General features: G+C 39.3%; 1 protein-coding gene across 3 annotated transcripts in view; it reads left to right on the top strand.

Moving 5' to 3' along the window:
- PATJ (PATJ crumbs cell polarity complex component) overlaps nt 1–20,323 on the top strand; it is a 353,453-nt gene that overhangs the window by 226,580 nt on the left and 106,550 nt on the right. For all 3 annotated transcript variants that reach the window (XM_047788846.1, XM_047788847.1, XM_047788845.1), the window contains exon 30: nt 18,914–18,986. In XM_047788846.1, the coding sequence (XP_047644802.1) occupies nt 18,914–18,986 (73 nt within the window). The remainder of the gene's footprint in view (nt 1–18,913; nt 18,987–20,323) is intronic.

The raw sequence follows: 20,323 nt of genomic DNA, 5'->3' as shown, positions 1-20,323 counted from the left end.
TTTTTTAGTAAAGCGCATTCACAGTTTAAGGATGCTTTGATTAACATCGTAACGATTAAGTACGGGAAGAGATAGCCACAGACATTACATACAGACATTCTGGTAAATGTTAGAATAAGAGACATGGACACAGCCTGCCTAAAACATCTTCTAGTTCTCTGTCTGCTGTCCCTTCGCTGCTGATGCTTCCGCATTGTCGTTGTCTTCTTTTTTTTAAATGATGACCTCATGTTCTAATGAGGAGTAGAATGCTGTTTAGTTTAGAAATGTATAAAGAGAAGTCTAATTAACAGGAATTATCCCCATGTCAATAAAATATAACAGATTTTACTGAGGTAAGTAATACCAAATAGGGTCAGAATTTAAAGCACTTAAGGAAATCAAAGCATAAAATATTTATTGCTCATCAGCTCCGTACATCACGAGTAAGAGTATGATGGTAATTGGTATCCTAACCATGTGTGGTTACCTGTGCATTTTAGATGCTATCCACACATCATCCTCACTTCTTCAGACTGTTTGGTTCATTGCTCATTTAGGTATTTCTTTCAACCTCTGCCTATATATTCCTTCTTTCAGACTATTGCTACCAGAACCCTAATTTTGTCGGTTTTAGAGCCAAATCCTGAAACAATTAAATATTGATCTGTTACCAAGTTTCAGGAAGTTAGCACTTAAGTCATCTCGGTACAATGGATGCAATTATACTTTTCTTTAAAATGGCATACATAACTTGCTTTGTGTTATATAATGTTACTTTAAAAACTAATTTTTATAAATCGTGTATCTTTGGTTAGTGTTTCTACTTGGAAGTACTAACTCCCTTGGTTGAATTTTTTGTTTGTTTTTTTGTTTGTTTGTTTTTGTTTTGCTTTTTAGGGCTGCATGCATAGCATATGGAAGTTCCCAGGCTAGGGGTCGAATCGGAGCTGTGGCTGTCAGCCTATGCCATAGCCATAGCAACATCAGATCCAAGCCACTTCTGTGGCCTATACCACAGCTCACGGCAACACTGGATCCCTAACCCACTGAGAGAGTCCAGGGATCAAACCCACAATGTCATGGTTCCTAGTCAGCTCCGTTTCTGCAGAGCCACGACAGGAAACTCCATCTTGGCTGAAATTTTTGATTCCCTGTGCATTTCCATTATACAGAAATTTTTGGCTTTTACACCTCAGCAACTCCTTTCAAATTTTATTGACAATTGAGATTAAAAATGGGAACTGGCCACGGGTTTGAGAGAATGATTAACAGTAATGACAGGAAGCTGTTAAAATATGCTGCAGGCAGCATTTTAATTAACTAGGGGCTTTAGTCTGTAGTGATGTGCATTTGTTTGATCAGGTCCTTGTCATATTCTTTTAGCACTTGTATTTATTCGTATACTAATTGATCTATAATTCACGAGGTCTTTGAGTCATTAGGGAAAATTAGCAAGTGATGCTAGGTACGCATGATTTACATAATCACTTTTTGGCCTTTTCCCCCCACATCGTTAGATTGTGGACAATTCCGTAATCATGTAGTTGTACCCTGTAGCACACATGGACTCTGGGACACTAAATTATTCTACGGTGGATCATCTGGACGTATATTACAATCCGGGATCTTACCGTGTACCACCCATGCAGTTCTATGGGTTTTCCATGCCGCATGATTCCCTCTACACAAGCACTGCATTTTCAGTACAGGAGGAATGCTGTATTAATAACGATGAAGAATGAATTGCTGTGTTTGGCAGTGCAGGGATCCAAGGAGATTAATGATCTTGCCTGCAGCTCCTGTCATACCTTCCCCCACTATCGAAAATTAAATGTCATGTATAACAACTCACTCTCCTTTACTTAATTACATGTGGAAAATGTGTACTGTGAAACACTCCTGAGGCTAAAGGAGGCCAAATGAAACTGAAACCCTTGGAGAGATTTAGTGCTATAGCTATAAAGACCTACTCAGTGAGAGTGGACTCACCACGGGAGCCACAGGACTGTATCCATCCATTGAACATGTCTTGTTTTTTTTGTAATTAAAAAGAGTGTGACCTATAATCCTCTGGCCATGTCCATAAAAGAGGAGGTTGATTTGAAATTAACGTGAATGTCAGAGTAGCTCCAGCTGAGTAAGCAAATGGAATACTTGTTTTTAACATCTTTGTCATGTTCTTGATCCTTTGTATCTAGGTTGGGTGGTTGTTATACATGTAGGCATGATGCTTTGGTTTTAGTTGTTTTTTTTGTACCCAAGGCATGTGGAAATTCCCAGGCCAGGGATTGAACCCGTGCCGCAGCAGTGACAACACCAGATTCTTAACCTGATAACCCACCAGCCACCTCTTTATATCTAGTTTTGATAAATAGAAAAAGATTGTAGGAACAAGTATGAGTTTGACTTTCATAGATATTCACACATTTACTTGACAAGCATTAGCTGAGTGCCACCTTGTGGGGGTGCTGTGGAGCAAGTGACAGATAGCACAATCTGTCCCCTAAAGCAGGAAGCAGAGAGTAAAACAGTCTGGTACCTTACCCAGTGACATAAGTGATGTGATACTGCAGGAAAATATGGGAGACACATCTAACCTAGTTTTGCAGCCTTTGTAAAGGTGTCAGCCTTTGTAAAGCTCAGACCTGAAGTCAGCAAACTCATAGCATGGACAGCAACCTAAACATTTCTGGAATTGGGTGTTATGCCCAGTATACCTGCATGTTTATCTCTAGGAGAAAAGCAGTCCATCTCTAGGAAAGTACCATTGGATGAATACAGCTAAGTATGTCATTTGTTTTGATACCTGTAAGCAAGCCTCTTTATCACTCTCATGGACCATTAGAGAATGCAGTGTCCCTTTTCAATGCACATAAGTAGAATTTATAAGACTTTTACTTCAAGAACAAGGTAGGAATTGGAGTGTTTTGTGGATTTTTTTTTTTTTTTTTGTCTTTTTGCTATTTCTTTGGGCTGCTCCCGCGGCATATGGAGGTTCCGAGGCTAGGGGTTGAATCGGAGCTATCGCCACCGGCCTACGCCAGAGCCACAGCAACACGGGATCCGAGCCGCGTCTGCGACCTACACCACAGCTCACGGCAACACCAGATCGTTAACCCACTGAACAAGGGCAGGGACCGAACCCGCAACCTCATGGTTCCTAGTCGGATTCATTAACCACTGCGCCACGACGGGAACTCCCTTTTTTTTTTTTTCTTTAAATTTTTTTTTTTGTCTTTTTGCTATTTGTTTTGTGTTTTGATCTTTTGTCAAAGACATGGGAATTTATACAGCCACATAGGAAACATTGCCCCTTTCACAGTCTATAGTAACCTTGGGAAGCTGTATATTTAATCCAGTTATCATTTCCACTGGGTCGTACATTTCTGGAATCATCTTGAAAGCCTGTGACATTCTCTTTTGAATATCTACAGCAGACATACATTTTCCTCTTTTGAGGAGTGGTTGGAATTAGATAGCCTGAAATAACCAGAAATTTTATAGGGCCATTCATGAATTAGGTGACTTCAGTCAATTAGGTAAAGTGTTGCTACCAAACACCAAGCCCACCTTTCTTGTAGGACTTGTTATCTTTGAAAACCAATTTTAATATCTCATGAATAGAACTGCTAATTTTTCGTTTGCTGCTCCTTTTTCTTAACATAGTATCAGCTTGTGGTAATTATAACTATTTGCCTCACTTCTTTGGGCCCTCGGAAGCACCTCATTGTGATGGTCAGGGATGACAAGGGCATTTTTCTCCCTCCACCTTTTGTCTCCCCCTCCCCACCCCCGCTGATCAATATTTTTACTCCTTTCCCCATAGGATGCCTATTTCCTTTGATAGGCAAAGATACACACACACACACACAACACACACACACACACACACACACACACAATGTATGTAGTGTGGTGGAACAGTAAAAACAGTAAATCTGATGCCTATCTTTCTCTATAGAAGCTGAAGGAGCCAGATCCTTCTCTCACTGCCAAGGTGTGGCCAGTGGTGGTCCTGCAACCTAAATTTGGACAATGTGATACCTTAGACTTAGAACAGGAAGCGGATAATGTGAGTGATTTTATTTGGATGGTATTTATTCAGGAAGCCACAGGGCCTTGATGAGAGGTTCCCAAAATGACGTCATTCTGCATCCAGCTTTCCTTGTCACTGGAGGTCTCTTAGTTCCTATCTGTTCCAAGTCTAGTAGAGAGTCTGCCTATGTTTTGTGAGATCTGAATACCCCTCTAATTACCTTTTGCTTAATTGCCCTAAATTCATTTCTATTGCTTGTTGCCAAAGAATCCTCATGAATGAGAAGGGTGATAAGAGTTATCTGAACAAATCATGAGCAACCAAAGTGATTTCCCTCTGCACCTATGCTTGTCACATGTGGGCTGTACCCTTGATCCTAAGAAGTTTTTATATCCTTCAAACTTATTTAGCAGAGCATAGACCTCCCTCTGAACACGTCTCTACCGAGGATCTCCAGTGTGACATGTGGCCATTGCTGCTGGCTCTTGAAATGAGATTGATTTCAGAGCAATCAGGCAGGCTTTTTGCCAGACTTATGCCTGTGAGAAGAGTCATCTTTCCTTGCACATGGCCTTATGGTGAGGGCTGGATATCTTAACAGCACTTGGACTTTGCCAGCCAGGGTAACGAGAAGAATGGCTGTGGGTGTCTACCATGCTGTCTTTAGAAAGAATCTCTATGAGAAACTTACTAGGCTGTCCAGTCCTAAAGTTCCCCACACTAACACTGCCACCAACCTACACTATCAAGTATTTTATGACTCAACTTTTCCTCTGCACAACTGGCAACAATTACTTAGAACTTGCCTGGGGCCACTTTTGTAAGATGTGGATCTAGATGCTCAGTTACTCCCAGCAGCCCTCCTTAGTGACTGGCACTGTTTGGAATGCCAAGTAAATAGAGTTCATAATCCCTACTGTCATTGGACATTTATTTCAGATTCAGTATATTCAGCTATTTTGGTGGTTTCTCCCTGTTGGAAATCAGAAACTGTTCAATGTACTCACTAGAGTTAGAAATATCTCTTGGTATCTTTTCAGAAAGGAGTTTTGTTCCCACTGAGATGTAGTGATTTGTTTTATATGTTACTTCTGGTTCATTTACATGGAGCTTTCCTGGCCAAATGTTAGTATGTCATGTTCTAATTAATAGAGCAAATGCAGTATTTCTTTTTTCTGTCCTCAGCTGTCTCTCATCACTGTATTTAGTACAGTCAGAAAAACATTATCTAGGCCAGTTTAGTTGTATTTATCTGTTCCTCATTAATACAACTTGTGTGTGTGTGTGTGTGAATGGACCTAAACAAATGTGGTAGCCCCTAGATTCTAGTTATAATCATTTTATGAACAGGTTGCCCGAAAATGAAATCAGCTCACTCAGGAATCCAGGTTGAATTCAGGCATATAACTTTTACTTTCGATATATTGCTGTTTTTTGGATATGAAATAAGATTCTATGGGTTTAGTGAAGGTGAATCTCCAAATGGCAAGACCAGAGCAGTCCTGAAGACAAAATGCTTTTATGTGATATTCTAAATAATTCAAACATATTCTCATCACACTTGTATTTTTTGTCTTAGTTAATTTTTTAATTTATGGTAAAATGTGCATAACATAAAATTCACCTTATTAACCATTTTTAAGTGTACAGTTTAGTGGCATTAAGTATAGTCACATTGTTGTGCAGCCATCACCAAAATTCTTCATATCTTGCAAAACTGCAACTCTGTACTCATTAACAAATAACACCCCATTCTCACCTACCCTCCGCCCTGCTCCTGACAACCATCTTTCTACCTTTTGTCTCTGAATTTAACTATACTAAGTACTTATAAAAGTGGAATTATATAGTATTTGTCTGTAGTATTTGTCTGTCTGTTACTGGCTTATTTTACTTTAGCCGTAATATTTCTAAGGTTCATCCATGTTGAAGCACGCATCAGAATTGCCTTCCTGGAGTTCCCATCATGGCTCAGTGGTTAATGAATCTGACTAGGAACCATAAGGTTGCCGGTTCGATCCCTGGCTTTGCTCAGTGGGTTAAGGATCCAGCGTTGCCGTGAGCTGTGGCATAGGTTGCAGATGTGGCTTGGATCCCACTGTTGCTGTGACTGTGGCATAGGCCAGCAGCTATAGCTCTGATTAGACCCCTAGCCTGGGAACCTCCATGTGCCACGGGAGTGGCCCTAGAAAAGGCAAAAAGGACCAAAAAAAAAAAAAAGAAGAAGAAGAAGTTGCCTTCCTATTTATTTATTATTTATTAGTCTTTTGTCCCTTTTTTTTTTTAGGGCCACACCAGCAGCGTGTGGAGGTTCCCAGGCTAGGGGTCGAATCAGAGCTGTAGCCGCCAGCCTACTGCCAGAGCCACAGCAACGCCAGATCCGAGCCGCATCTGCAACCTACACCACAGCTCACGGCAACGCTGGATCTTTAACCCACTGAGCAAGGCCAGGGATCCGAACCCGCCACCTCATGATTCCTAGTCGGATTCGTTAACCACTGCACCACGATGGGAACTCCTGCCTTCCTTTTTAAAGCTGAATGATACTCTATTGAATGTTTATCCATTCATCTTTTGAGAGACACTTGGGTTGCTTCTGTCTTTTGACTAGTTGTGAATAATCCTACTGTGAACATGAGTATACACATGTCTCTCTGAGACCACCCTCAAGTCTTTCCATCTATACCTAAAGGTGTAATTCTATTTTTAATTTTTTGAGAAACCACTGTATTTTCCATAGCAGCGGCACCATATTACATTCCTACAACAGCAGACAAGGGTTCCAGTTTCTACACAACCTTGCCAATTCTTATTGTTTTCTATTTTTTTTTTTGTTTTTGATATTAGTTATCCTATTGGCTATGAGGTGGTGTCTCAGCATGGTTTTGTTGTGCACTTCACTGATGATTAGTGATGTTGAGCATCTTTTGATATGTTTATTGGCCATTTGTATAACTTCTTTTAAGAGATATCTTTTCAAGTCCCTTGTTTGCCTGATTTTTTTTTTTTAAATAGGTTGTTTTGTTATCATTGTTGAGTTGTAGGAATTCTTTGTGTATTCATTATCAGATATATGATTTGCAAACATTTTCTCACATTCCATACGTTGCCTTCCACTCTGTTGACTGTGTCTTTTGATGCATGGAAGTTTTTAATTTTATTGTAGTCCAGTTTATCTCTTTGTTGTTGCTTGGGCTTTTGGTGTCAGATCTAATATATCATTGCCAAATCCGATGTCATAAAGCTTTCCCCCTATGTTTTCTTGTAACAGTTTTATAGTTTTAGCTCTAACATTTAGGTCTTCAATCCATTTTGAGTTAATTTTTGTATATGATGTAGAAGGATCCAATTTCATTCTTTTGCGTGTGGATATCCAAATTTCCCAGCACCATTTGTTGAAAAGATCTTTCTTTCCCCATTGAATGGTCTTGGCACCCTTGTTGAAAATCATTTGACCTGACATGTGAGGGTTTATTTCAGGACTTTCTATTCTATTCCTTTGGTCTATATTCCTGTTTTTAAGCCAGTACTACATTGTTTTGATTACTGTAGCTTTGTAGTACATTTGAAATCAGAATGGGTGGGACCAGCAACTTTGCTCTTTTCCAAGATTTTTTTGGATGTTCCAAAAAATTTTTAGGATGGAACATACTTTCACTTTTTAAAGGATGAGAAATACTCCTTGGAGATATCTCAGATCCTGATAAATGAAAAGTTATGGAATCACACACACACACACACACACACACACACACACACAGCCCATTACATCAGATGTATTTTTTCTCCTCATTCAGACATTGTTGTCCTGGACTCATCACGTTCTCCTCATATTGCACTAATCTTTCTTTTGACCACAATTTATAGCATTCTTTCAGAATTTATATTAGAGAATATTAATTCCCTCTTACTTAATCTTAAGGAATCAGTCAATGGTTGCTGGATTGATGCTTCAAATAACATGTACTGAGATCTCTTACTACAATTTAGTTATGGTTACAACTTTGACAGATAAGGAATAGACAAAAAAGGTTTTATCAGCAAATCCCTGCGTGTGGCTTGTATGTTCCAAAAAGCAGTGACATATTCTTAGAAGAATAGAATGAGGTTGCTGCGAAAAGCCATGTAAGTAGTTTAGAAATTCAGAGAGAGAGATAGAGAGAGATCTGCTGGGAAAGTTGGTATAGCAAGAGCTAGTTAATGCTACCCAGATAGATTTACATAGGATAAAATTAAGTCTAAACCACATGAACAAATTTAATTCAAGCATTTATTGAGTACGTACTGTATCTCTGATGGTGTATAAGAACATGGAGTTAAGTAAGAAATTCTCCAAGAATGTCTAGGACATGCAGATAAATAACTATACATCATGCAAAACAAGCACTAACAGAGGGAACTGTATAATGTTGGATTATTCAGGTGCATTTGAGGCTTAGTTGCAGAGAGGGTTTGCACAGTTGAGAGTGGAGTGATTTAGATTGACCAAAACATAGAGAAAGCAGAACAAGGAAACTAGCAGGGTCACTGTTTTCACACCTATAGGCAACATGAAAAGTACATGAATTAATATGGAGATATGACCCTGGAAGAAAAGAGAAAATAAAGATGAAATCTTTAGAATGAAGCCTTTAGATTTGATGATTTCTTTGGGTATAAGTGTTGATGATTGAATGAATTAACAGTAACTGAGGACTTAGCACCTATTAATGTAAGCATCTAAGACTGAATATAAAACATTAAATGGTAACTATTGTTATTCTGCTGCTTTACTATTCTGACATTTATATTACTTCACGATTCTATTGGAGGATATTATTCTAATTATATAGATTAAGAAAAAAGACTTTTTTTTTGTCTTTTGTCTTTTTGTTGTTGTTGTTGCTATTTCTTGGGCCGCTCCCGCGGCATATGGAGGTTCCCAGGCTAGGGGTTGAATCGGAGCTGTAGTCACCGGCCTATGCCAGAGCCACAGCAACGCGGGATCCGAGCCGCGTCTGCAACCTACACCACAGCTCACGGCAACGCCGGGTCGTTAACCCACTGAGCAAGGGCAGGGACTGAACCTGCAACCTCATGGTTCCTAGTCGGATTCGTTAACCACTGCGCCACGACGGGAACTCCAGAAAAAAGACTTTTTAAAAGTTTAGTATCTTGGTTTCATCTTACTGGTGGAACTGCCGATAGGACCGTACATTTACCTAGGTCTGCTTTGGACTGGATTTCTTTCCAGAATAGCACATAGTTTTATACTGTATATAATTATGAATTACTTTTAAGTGGGATATACTTTATACTCACTGCAATATATTTTAAGTGTTAAGTTTGTTGAGTTTTGATGAGCATATGCCTGTGTAGCCATCATCTAAAACAAAAACATAAAAAGGTCATTCACCCCAGAACATTTCCTGGTGTTCCTTTCCAGTTAGATCCCCCAGAGCCACCAACACTTCTGATTTCTGTCACCATAGATTAGTTTTAACTATTCTCGAGCTTCCTGTAAATAGAATTAAACAACATTCATTATTTTGTGTCTGGTTTCTTTCATTTTATATAATTTTTGGAGATCTATCCATGTTGTTTTGTATGTCAGTAGTTCCTTTAACTGCTGGGAAATATTCCAGTCTATGAATATACCAGTTTGTTGATCCATTCTCCTGTAGGTGGACAGTTACATTGTTTCCAGTATTTAGCTATTCTGAGTAAGATACAAGCATGACTTTAAAAAAATATATAGAATATGGAGTTCCCATTGTGGCTCACTCGTTAACGAATCCGTCTAGGAGCCATGAGGTTACGGTTCGATCCCTGGCCTTGCTCAGTGGGTTAAGGATCTGGCGTTGCTGTGAGCTGTGGTGTAGGTTGCAGACGTGGCTCGGATCCTGCATTGCTGTGGCTCTGGAGTAGGCCAGTGGCTATGGCTTCAATTAGACCCCTAGCCTGGAACCTCCATATGCCGCGGGAGCAGCCCTAGAAAAGGCAAAAAACAAAAAATAATAATAATAAAAAATATATATATGGAATAAACTTGCTTGGAGCATGTTTGAATCAGCGTAGATTTAGTTGTGTTTTTTTAATGATTTTTTTCTTATAGTTTTCAGTGTTCTGTCAATTTTCTATACCACAGCAAAGTGACCCAGTCACACATGCATATATACATTCTTTTCCTCACATTATCCTCCATCATGCTCCATCATAAGTGACTAGATATAGTTCCCAGTGCTATACAGCAGAATCTCATTGCTTATCCATTCCATATGCAATAGTTTGCATCTATTAACTGACCCCAAACTCCCAGTCCACCCCACTCTCCCCCTCGGCAACCACAAATCTATTCTCCAGGTCCATGAGTTTCTTTTCTGTGGAAAGGTTCATTTGTGCCATATATTAGATTCCAGATATAAGTGGTATCATATGGTATTTCTCTTTCTCTTTCTGACTTCACTTAGTATGAGTGTCTCTAATTCCATCCATGTTGCTGCACATGGCATTATTTTGTTCTTTTTCGTGGCCGAGTAGTACTCCATTGTGTATATATACCACATCTTCCTAATCCACTCGTCTGTGGATGCACAATTGGGTTGTTTCCAAGTCTTGGCTATTGTGAATAGTGCTTCAATGCACATGTGGGTGCATGTGTCTTTTTCAAGGAAGGTTTTGTCTGGATATTTGCCCAAGAGTGGGGTTGCTGGGTCATATGGTAGTTCTATGTATCGTTTTCTAAGGTACCCCCATACTGTTCTCCATAGTGGCTATACCAGCTTACCTTCCCCCCAACAGTGCAGGAGGGTTCCCTTTTCTCCATACCCTCTCCAGCATTTGTTATTTATGCAGTCATTAACGACAGCCATTCTGACAGGTGTGAGGTGGTACCTCATACTAGTTTTGATTTGCATTTCTCTAATGATCAGGGATGCCGAGCATTTTTTCATGTGCTTGCTGGCTATCTGTATATCTTCCTTAGAGAAATGTCTATTCAGGTCTTTTGCCCATTTTTCAATCGGGTTATTGATTTTTTTGCTGTTGAGTTATGTAAATTGTTTGTATTGTTTATATATTTTAGAGATGAAGCCCTTGTCCGTTGCATCATTTGAAACTATTTTCTCCCATTCCATAGGTTGTCTTTTTTTTTTTTTTTTAATGTTTTCCTTTGCTGTACAAAATCTTGTCAGTTTGATTAGGTCCCATTGGTTTATTTTTGCTTTTATTTCTGTTGCCTTGGGAGACTGAGTTAAGAAAACATTTGTAGGGTTGATGTCAGAGAATGTTTACTTATGTTCTCTTCTAGGAGTTTGATGGTGTCTTGTCTTACGTTTAAGTCTTTAAGCCATTTTGAGTTTATTTTTGTATATGATGTGAGGGTGTGTTCCAGTTTCCTTGATTTATAGGTAGCTGTCCAGTTTTCCCAGCACCACTTGCTGAAAAGATTGTCTTTTTCCAATTTTATATTCTTGCCTCCTTTGTCAAAGATTAATTGACCATAGGTGTCTGGGTTTATTTCTGGGTTCTCTCTGCTGTTCCATTGGTCTGTATATCTGTTTTGGTGCCAGTACCATACTGTCTTGATTACTATGGCTTTGTAATATTGTCTGAAGTCTTGGAAAGTTATGCCTCCTGCTTAGTTTTTGTTCCTCAGGATTGCTTTGGCAATTCTGGGTCTTTTGTGATTCCATATAAATTTTTGGATTGTTTGTTCTAGTTCTGTGAAAAATGTCGTGGGTAATTTGATAGGGATTGCATTGAATGTGTAGATTGCTTTGGGTAGTATGGCCACTTTTACAATATTAATTTTTTCCAACCCAGGATCATGGAATATCTTTCCATTTCTTTGAATCCTTTTTAATTTCCTTGGTAAATGTCTTATAGTTCTCAGTATATAAGTCTTTCACCTCCTTGGTCAGGTTTATTCCCAGGTATTTAATTTTGGGGGGTGCAATTTTATTTTTTTATTACTCAATTAACTTATTACATTTATAGCTGTACAATGATCATCATGGGGGTGAAATTTTAAAAGGTATTGTATTTTTATATTCCTTTTCTAATATTTCATTGTTAGTATACAGATATGCAACACATTTCTGAGTGTTAATCTTGTATTCTGCTACTTTGCTGAATTTGTTGATCAGTTCGAGTAGTTTTGGGGTTGAATCCTTATAGTTTTCTAAGAAGTTTATAGTTTTCTATATATAGTATTCTGTCATCTGCATACAGTGACAGTTTTACCTCTTCTCTTCCAATTTGGATACCTTTTATTTCTTTTGTTTGTCTGATTGCCGTGGCTAGGGCTTCCAATACTGTATTGAATAAAAATGGTAAGAGTGGGCATCCTTGTCTTGTATGCTTCAGTAACTAACAGCCCAAATCTCAGTGGCTTAAAACAACAAAGGTTTATTTCTTTCTCATGTTTACATGAGGCTCAACAGGGGGGCTTTTTGCTCACTGTGGTCATTCACGTACCCAGGCAACAGAAGTTCCATCTCAGCATGAGTCTCCGTGACCACTGATGCAGAAAGGAAAACACAGTTAATCAAGTACTGGCTCAACTTTAAAGGTGAAGAAAAGTACAAGCCAGAGCACTTATGAGCAGTGCTAATAACTATCACAGAAGAGGACTGAGGGAATGGCACTCCCTTGTGTTATTCACCACCCTGCCTGCCCCACCAAGCACAGTGAATATTTTAATGCATTTTATAGTCATTCATCTAAGGGATGGTACTGCAGTTGTAACACTCAGCATTTAAATATGAAAAGTTGGTAGGATCAGTGTGAGCAAACTTAGAACCCTGCATGCATCTTTACCCCAAAGAAAACTGTGCAATAGCTTTAAAAGCGTAAATTGCGACCTAGTAGAACTTCTCCTCAGAATGGGTCTGGATAAATAAGAGCATATATTTGTGGCCTTGGAATAAATAGGCTACTGACATGGGAAACATTGTAATAGTTTAAAAAATAGGTTTTTAAACTAGACAGCTGGATTTCTCAGCTTGCTATTTATTAGCTTCGTGACTTTGGTCAGGTTGCTTAATGTCTGTGTAAAATGAAGCAAATAACTGTAACTACCACATAGAGCTGTTGTGAAAGTTAAGTGAGTTAATGTGTAAAAAGCATTACAATAGTGATATATGATAACTCAAAAGTTATGTTTATGGTGCCCGTGTTTTCCAAATCAAAAAGTTTTGTTGTGTATTACTTTTCTCTCGCTATGTAACAAACTACCACAAATTTCATGGCTTAAAACAACCCCGTGTATGAACTGACAGTTCTGGAGGTCAGAAGTCAGGCTAAAAAGGGCTGGGCTCTCTGCTGACTGGTTGACAGGGCAGAAATCAAGATGCTGACCAGGCTGATCCCATCTAGAGCCTTGAGAAAAATCCACTTGCAAGCTCATTCTTGTTGAAGTCAGTTTCTTTGTCGGTTCTTAGATGGAGACTTCTCCTAGCTTTTAGAGGCCATTCAGATTTGTTACCATGAGGCACCTTTCATCTTCAAATCAGAGATGGCACTTCTAAGCTCTGACTTTCTGTCTCTGACCTCCAGAAATTCTCTAGAATGCACCGAAGTCAACCTACTCATTTAAGAGATCAGGACAGTGAGGCTCTGTGAAGTGAAGTCTCCAGATTTAAAGGGCTCATGTGATTAAGTCTGGCCCATACTGGTAGGGTCCCTTTATCTTGAGGTCAACTGTGCCATAGAATATAACTTATATGAAAGTGAAATTCATCCTGTTCGTAACCTGTAAGACTTAGAATTCTGCCTAACACATGTTGTATGATTTTTACCAATGTGAATATATTTTTTATAATGAAATAGAATTGAAACCAGGACCTAGAATATGTGTTTGCCATATATATAAGTAAATTCTACAAACAAAGAACTGAAGTGGGTGTGTTTCTAGCATCCTTTTGGAGAAAAACTAAATTGACAGTCCCTAGATAGAAATTCCACCATTATAATTGTCTGTTTACTTAGCTATGTTCCTCACTAATTGCCAATATCATCAAAGGCAGGAATCATGTTTTATTCATCTTTGTATTCGTAGTATAAATATTTGTTAAATAAACAAATGAATATATTCAAAATAAATTTAGAACTATATTGTTGAGTTTCAACCAATTAAACTCCAGCCAGCTTAAATTAAAAAGAGAACATATTGTAAAGAACATAAATCAATTGTAATGTAAAAAAAAATTTTTTTTGGGGGGGTGGCTGTACCCACAGCATGTGGAAGTTCCCAGGCTGGGGGTCTAATCGGAGCTACAGCTGCAGGCCTATACCACAGCCACAGTGGTATCCAAGCCACATCTGTAACCTGCAACACAGCTCATGGCAACACTGGATCCTTAATCCACTGAGGGAGGCCAGGGATCAAACCTGCATCCTCATGGATCCTAGTCAGGTTCTTTATCACTGAGCCATGATGGGAATGCCTTAATTTTTTTTTTTTTTTTTAAAGAAGGCAGTATTATCTTGTGGACTCTTTTTTTTTAAGGCTTTATCTTTATTCTTTAATTACAGTGAGTAAAATTTAAGAACAAATATTCCAATGTGAATAAAAATACTGTTGATATGATTTAGTTTGTAAATAAAACTCAAGCTGACTCCTCAGGGTCTACAACCTATTCCAACCTGCTTAGATCTCAGATCCTTGCAGCTGGATTGGGCCATCATCATTTCAAACCAGGAGTATCTGAGGACTCTTTAAGAAGTACAATTAAGACTGAAGAGAAGTAACCAGGGTGCCTCCAGAGATGTCAGCAGAGGGAGTTCTGACCCCCTGTGTCGCCTTGAGCATTTCCGCTGGTATTGTCTGGATACCACACTCTATGTCTCTATAAATTTTGAGTCCCTGGGAGAGAGGACATGATTGGCTCAAAACGAGGCAGATGTCTGCTCCCTGTGTGCACTGAGCTTGAGGCTGGCTGTCCGTGTGTCACAGTGCAGCCCATTCAGGGAAACACTGTGAGCTGGGCAGATGCCCCAAGAAACATTCATCCATGTAAACAGCAATAGCTGGGTGACTGCAGGCAGCGCACTGTCACTAACTCGTGAAGCAGCTTGAAACGCACAGGGCATGCTCTTGATAGTTCTGCTTCATATGTTTTTCCTGCTTTGTCAAGACCCCTGTCATTCAACAGACATTTGTATTACATCTACTCTCTGTCAGGTGTCCTGCTACAAACTGGGGAACAAAGAAATAAGATCCCATTTCTATGTTTTGGGAAGGAGAAAGAACAGCACAAATGACTTTAATAGAGCTCGGAAAGTACAGTGATGAGGACGATATATGTACAAGGGTTCTGTACCCCAGAAAGCCTTCTTCCTCGCATTTATGGAGAACTCCACTGTCTCTCTCCCTGCAGCTGTTAAAGGGAGTCATAAAAACACCACAAACAGTTACAGTTCCTGGCTGTGTCCTGTATGGGGCCCCAGAAACGTATGTTGATTATACTGGAAAGGAAAGGTTAATGATGAATCAAACAGATTTCCTTCCTTATGAGAATCGTGGACCATGAGGGGGTCACAGGGTCACCAGAATTCTTTTGGCATAACTGCTTGTGTAAAGTGTAAATGCCTTCTCTCCTTTTGTTTCCCTCTTCCCACATCTTTCTCTTTTAATTTGCTGCCCTGTCAGGTTTCCACTTGCTTGATGCAGAGTGTATGAACACTCACTCACAAGTGGGTTATGAGGGATTATGAACTGTAACGTCTTAAAGCAGCTTTCTTCTCTCCATTGAGGTTTTCTATTCTTGGGGTGGGGTGGGGGGCTTAAAAAAATTAATGTGGATTTAAAGGCCGTTGTAGTCATTACTAATTTGGGGGAAATTATTAAATTATGAAGGGGTAACTTGGCTGATTTGAGCTAACTTGGTCCAGTTAATCATGATTTCTCTGTAAGAATTTGTGTGCAGCCGTATATTTAATGCCGGTAACCTTTGAAAGATATATGAAAAGCCATCTGCTTAATTACTCCTGAATACTCTCTACCCCCATGGGTTCTGAATCTGGAACAGACATGTCCTGTTGGCTTTCAGCTCTAAGCCAGCACTGAGCTCCATTGTGTTATTCCATGGGGGAAACTGAATGGAAAAGGGAATTACCACTGGGAAAATGCTATCCCTTACCCAGGGGTAACTGATTACTTCTTCCACGTACAAGATAACTGCTGAGGAATGGATTGTACTCCCTGAAAAACAACAGCCATCTCCTAACATAAGAGTGCATGTTCAAGGCCTCTATAATGCTGTCAAAAGAAATAGGTATATTCTTCATGCTCTGTGTCACTTTGGTTTTAGTTTTTCTCCCTTTTGCTTTGGTTTGGCTGGTGTGCTAGATAATTCAAGAATTTAAGAAGGTTAGAGAAAAAAGTGGTACCTAGGTTTAATCTCCTTATTTCTACTCTGCCTTATTCCACAAGCATTTCTATTGGCTTAGGATTCTTCTTGTTCAACTGTCTTAAGAAATCAGGAAACTAATTCTCTTAGAAGTGATTACCCCCAAACCCTACCGCTAATTTGTGATAGTGCTGAAACTGACTCTACCTCTTTCTCCTTACTGAAGTGATTTTTTTCAATAACTGTCAAGTACAAATTATTCGCCCGGTACTGAGTTTGCTGTAGATGATGTAACTGAAAGTGGGAAGAAATAAGTCCCATCCTCAGAGTGCTTACCATCTAAGGGGAAGATGTGTTTGAAGTAAGTATTCAAACAAATCAGTTAGGTAAATTATGAAAGAAAACAGATCCGTGATCATTGGTAGGGTGCTATAAGCATATAGATTGGCTATATATAGGTTCTGGAAAACTTGTTTCAGGAAATAACATTTATGGTGAGCTATGAAGGAGAAATAGAAAATCAGACAAAGGATTCTGGCATCAAGCATGCAGAGCAGAAGAGAAGATGATGAGAGAAGGCCATGAGACGGATAGAGTTTGGCTCAGCTAAGAAATGGAAAGAAGGCCTGTGTAGCTGGATTGGAGCAAAGTGAGGAAGGAGAAGGGAGACAAAAGTTGGTAGATAGGAGCTGGGGCCATGTTGCTCAAGGCCATATTGCTCAAGGCTATATTGCTCAAGGCTAGAGCCATAAGAGGATTTTAAACAGGTGATAGAAATATAAGCAGATTAATGTTTTAGAACCATAATAACCATTCGGCCGAAGAATGAATTGGACTGAGGATGAAGAGTGTAAGTAGGGAGACCAAATAGGATGCTCTTAGATTAATTCAGGTGAGAAATGATGACAGTCTATACTAGGATAGGATAGAAAGAAGTGCAAAGATTCAAGCTACGTTTTGAAGGTAGAATCAGTAGGACTTCTTGATGGAGTGGATATGTCATTGAGGGGCGAGAGCTTTAAGAATGACTCTTAGGTTCCTGGTTAAATATCTGGATAATACTGCTGACCTTTACTACAGTGGGGAGGAAGCTGATTATGGAACCTTCTGGGGACTGAGTGGGATAAAGAGTTCTGTTTTATTTGGGATGCTTCTAAGACCTCTAGTGAAGATGCAAAAGTAGGAGTTGAATATGCAGATCCTAGACTTAGAAAAAGATCCAGGCTAACTGTCAGGGTGCACATTGTGGCTCAGTGGAAACAAATCTGACTAGCATCCATGAGGACGTGGTTTTGATCCCTGGCCTTGCTCAGTGGGTTAAGGATCCTGCATTGCTGTGAACTGTGGTGCAGGTAACAGATGCAGTTCGGATCCTGCGTTGTTGTGGCTGTGGTAGGCCAGCAGCTGCAGCTCCAATTCAACCCCTAGTCTGGGAACCTCCATATATGCCATGGGTGTGTCCCAAAAAGGACAAAAAAAAAAAAAAAAAAAAAAGAAAGAGAAAAGATACAGGCTAACTGTGCATTTAAAGATAACAATTTGTATTTTTTGAGCTCAAGGGAATAATTCATGTAGTTGAGGTTACTGAACTCGCAATGAAAGAGAAGGATTTCAGGTAAAGGAAGTGATAAGAAAGATTAAAGCCTCAAAGTAGGAATGAGAGCAACCAACAAATCTTTTTTCAGTTGGTGGGAATTTTAGAATTTAGAGTTATGAGAGTCTTAACTCTCTATGTCTCTATCATACCAGTTTTTGGTTTATGTTGTGAAACCTAAAGTCAAACGTCACATAAATATTGAGATAATTATTTTGGTGATGCATCATGAAATATCAGTAAAGGATAGCTCTCCCACAGAACCATTGCCTATCTACCATTTGCTAGTAATGTAGTGGAAACAATCCCACATCACCAGAACTGGTATCCTAGGAGTTGTTCTGCGCCTCCTGGTAATGAAGTTTCAGCTCCCACTTCTGCTCCAATTAGGATAATGAGGAGTAGAATTAACCTAACCCACAAAGCACTGTCTGTCTGGATTTCTACTCTCCCCATCCATCACTCCTCCTTACACAGTCCATCCATATGGCCACTGTCACATACATCCCAGCATCCTTCATCTGGCAGAACAAAGTTAGAAGGCGAGTGATGAAGCTGGGAACCTACTTTACAGTTCAAAAAACAAAATACTCTAGGTGTTAACGGGTCCTAGAAGTTGCACATGGCTATATGAAAAAGCGTATAGTCCTTGGTGCCGAGAGACTTGATGCCTTTCCACAATTACCTTCTGCAGCACCTGACTGACGAGGCAGGATTTGGCCAACCCCTTGCATCATCATTCTTTGTCGCTAATAATTGTACCTTAGTATTCCTTGAGTAATATATCTCTTTCTGTGCCTAATAGCTTGTCATGCTTGAAACCAATGTATATTTACATGCTTTTTTTTTTTGTTAAATTCTGTGGTGCTGTATGTGCATTTTCAACTGAGAACTGAGGAAACGATTCTAATCTGAGCCAAGAACTTAACGTGTACTGTGTACTGATTCTGCCTACTTTAACATCCGCAGAAACGAAGATGCGGTCAATCAGATGGCCGTTACTCCCTTTCCATTGCCGCCAAGTTCTCCTTCTTCTATTGAGGTAAGTTGGCTCCTAATTATTAGCTCAGTGAATAAATGACATGGATTTGTCATGGTCATTTTCCCCAAATCTGACATTTTTTATTTTCAGTGTCTGGTGTTCTGAACTCAGAACTTATTAACCAGGGGATTTCCCTAATTAAAACTGGAAGTATTTGAGGTATGATTATGAAAGTGTTAAGCACATCAGAACTTAACCGTATGAGTGCCGCTTTCCTCAGAATTCCTTAAGGTTCATTCTAGATATGCAAGTTGTCCACATTGGGCATTTCAGAATTTATTAGAAAATTCTCTTTTTGAATAACTGAATTGTACCTTTCTTTATGGTTTCAAAACATGTTAATGTTATGATTGTGGGTGTTTTGAAATACTTTTATCTACTAAGAAATTACTAATATAGCAAGGTCACTAACATTGATCTACTTTTAGCTAGCTGTATAAATAATCAGCTGAGGGAATATTACATTCTCCTCACATTTTTTACTTTTTAAATTACTTTTAATCCCCCAATACATGTTTATCATAACTAATCAAACAATGCAGTTATTAGAAATTTTGATTTTCCTCGGAGTTCCTGTCGTGGCTCAGTGGTTAACGAATCCGACTAGGAACCACGAGGTTGCGGGTTCGATCCCTGGCCTTGCTCAGTGGGTTAAGGATCCGGCATTGCCGTGAGCTGTGGTGTAGGTCGCAGATGCGCCTCAGATCAGGCGTGGCTGTGGCATAGGCCTGCGGCTGCAGCTCCAATTAGACCCCTAGCCTGGGAACCTCCATATGCCATGGGAGCGGCCCTAGAAAAGGCAAAAAGACAAAAAAAAAATTTTTGATTTTCCTCCTCCCTCTCAAGGAAATTAATATTTACTTGTTATTGTCTTTGTTTACTTTTTCCTTTTCTCCTACAACAAAAATAAACACCTATATATGAATAGCATCTTTTTTAGTAAATATTTGATCATATAATACTTACTCTTTCCATTCAACAAGTATTCAATGAATGCATATTACGTGTCAGGTACTATTTTGGGTATTAAAGGTATAGGCATGAAGAAAACAGATAAGGCTCCCCGCCATGGTTCAGCTTACATTCTGATGAGGAAATTAATTAGCAAGTAGCGTAAGTAGACTAAAAGAATTATCAATAGTGTTCAGTGCCTTGCAGGCAATTTAAAAAGGAAATGTGGCTTGTGACCACTTTGGTTATGGAGGAAGCCTCTTAGGCAAGGTGAAATTTAAACAAGGTCAAAATGATAAGAAGGAGCCAGACATGCAGAAATAAGGGGAAAGCTCTTTTTCTGTAGAGAAGACAAAAATAGCTCTCAAGTGAGAATGAGCTGGAAG

The sequence above is a fragment of the Phacochoerus africanus genome, chromosome 8 (assembly GCF_016906955.1).
Source record: "Phacochoerus africanus isolate WHEZ1 chromosome 8, ROS_Pafr_v1, whole genome shotgun sequence".
Classification (NCBI taxonomy): Eukaryota; Metazoa; Chordata; class Mammalia; order Artiodactyla; family Suidae; genus Phacochoerus; species Phacochoerus africanus.
Note: the sequence above shows the minus strand (reverse complement) of the source record. Positions and strands in the feature narration are given on the sequence as shown.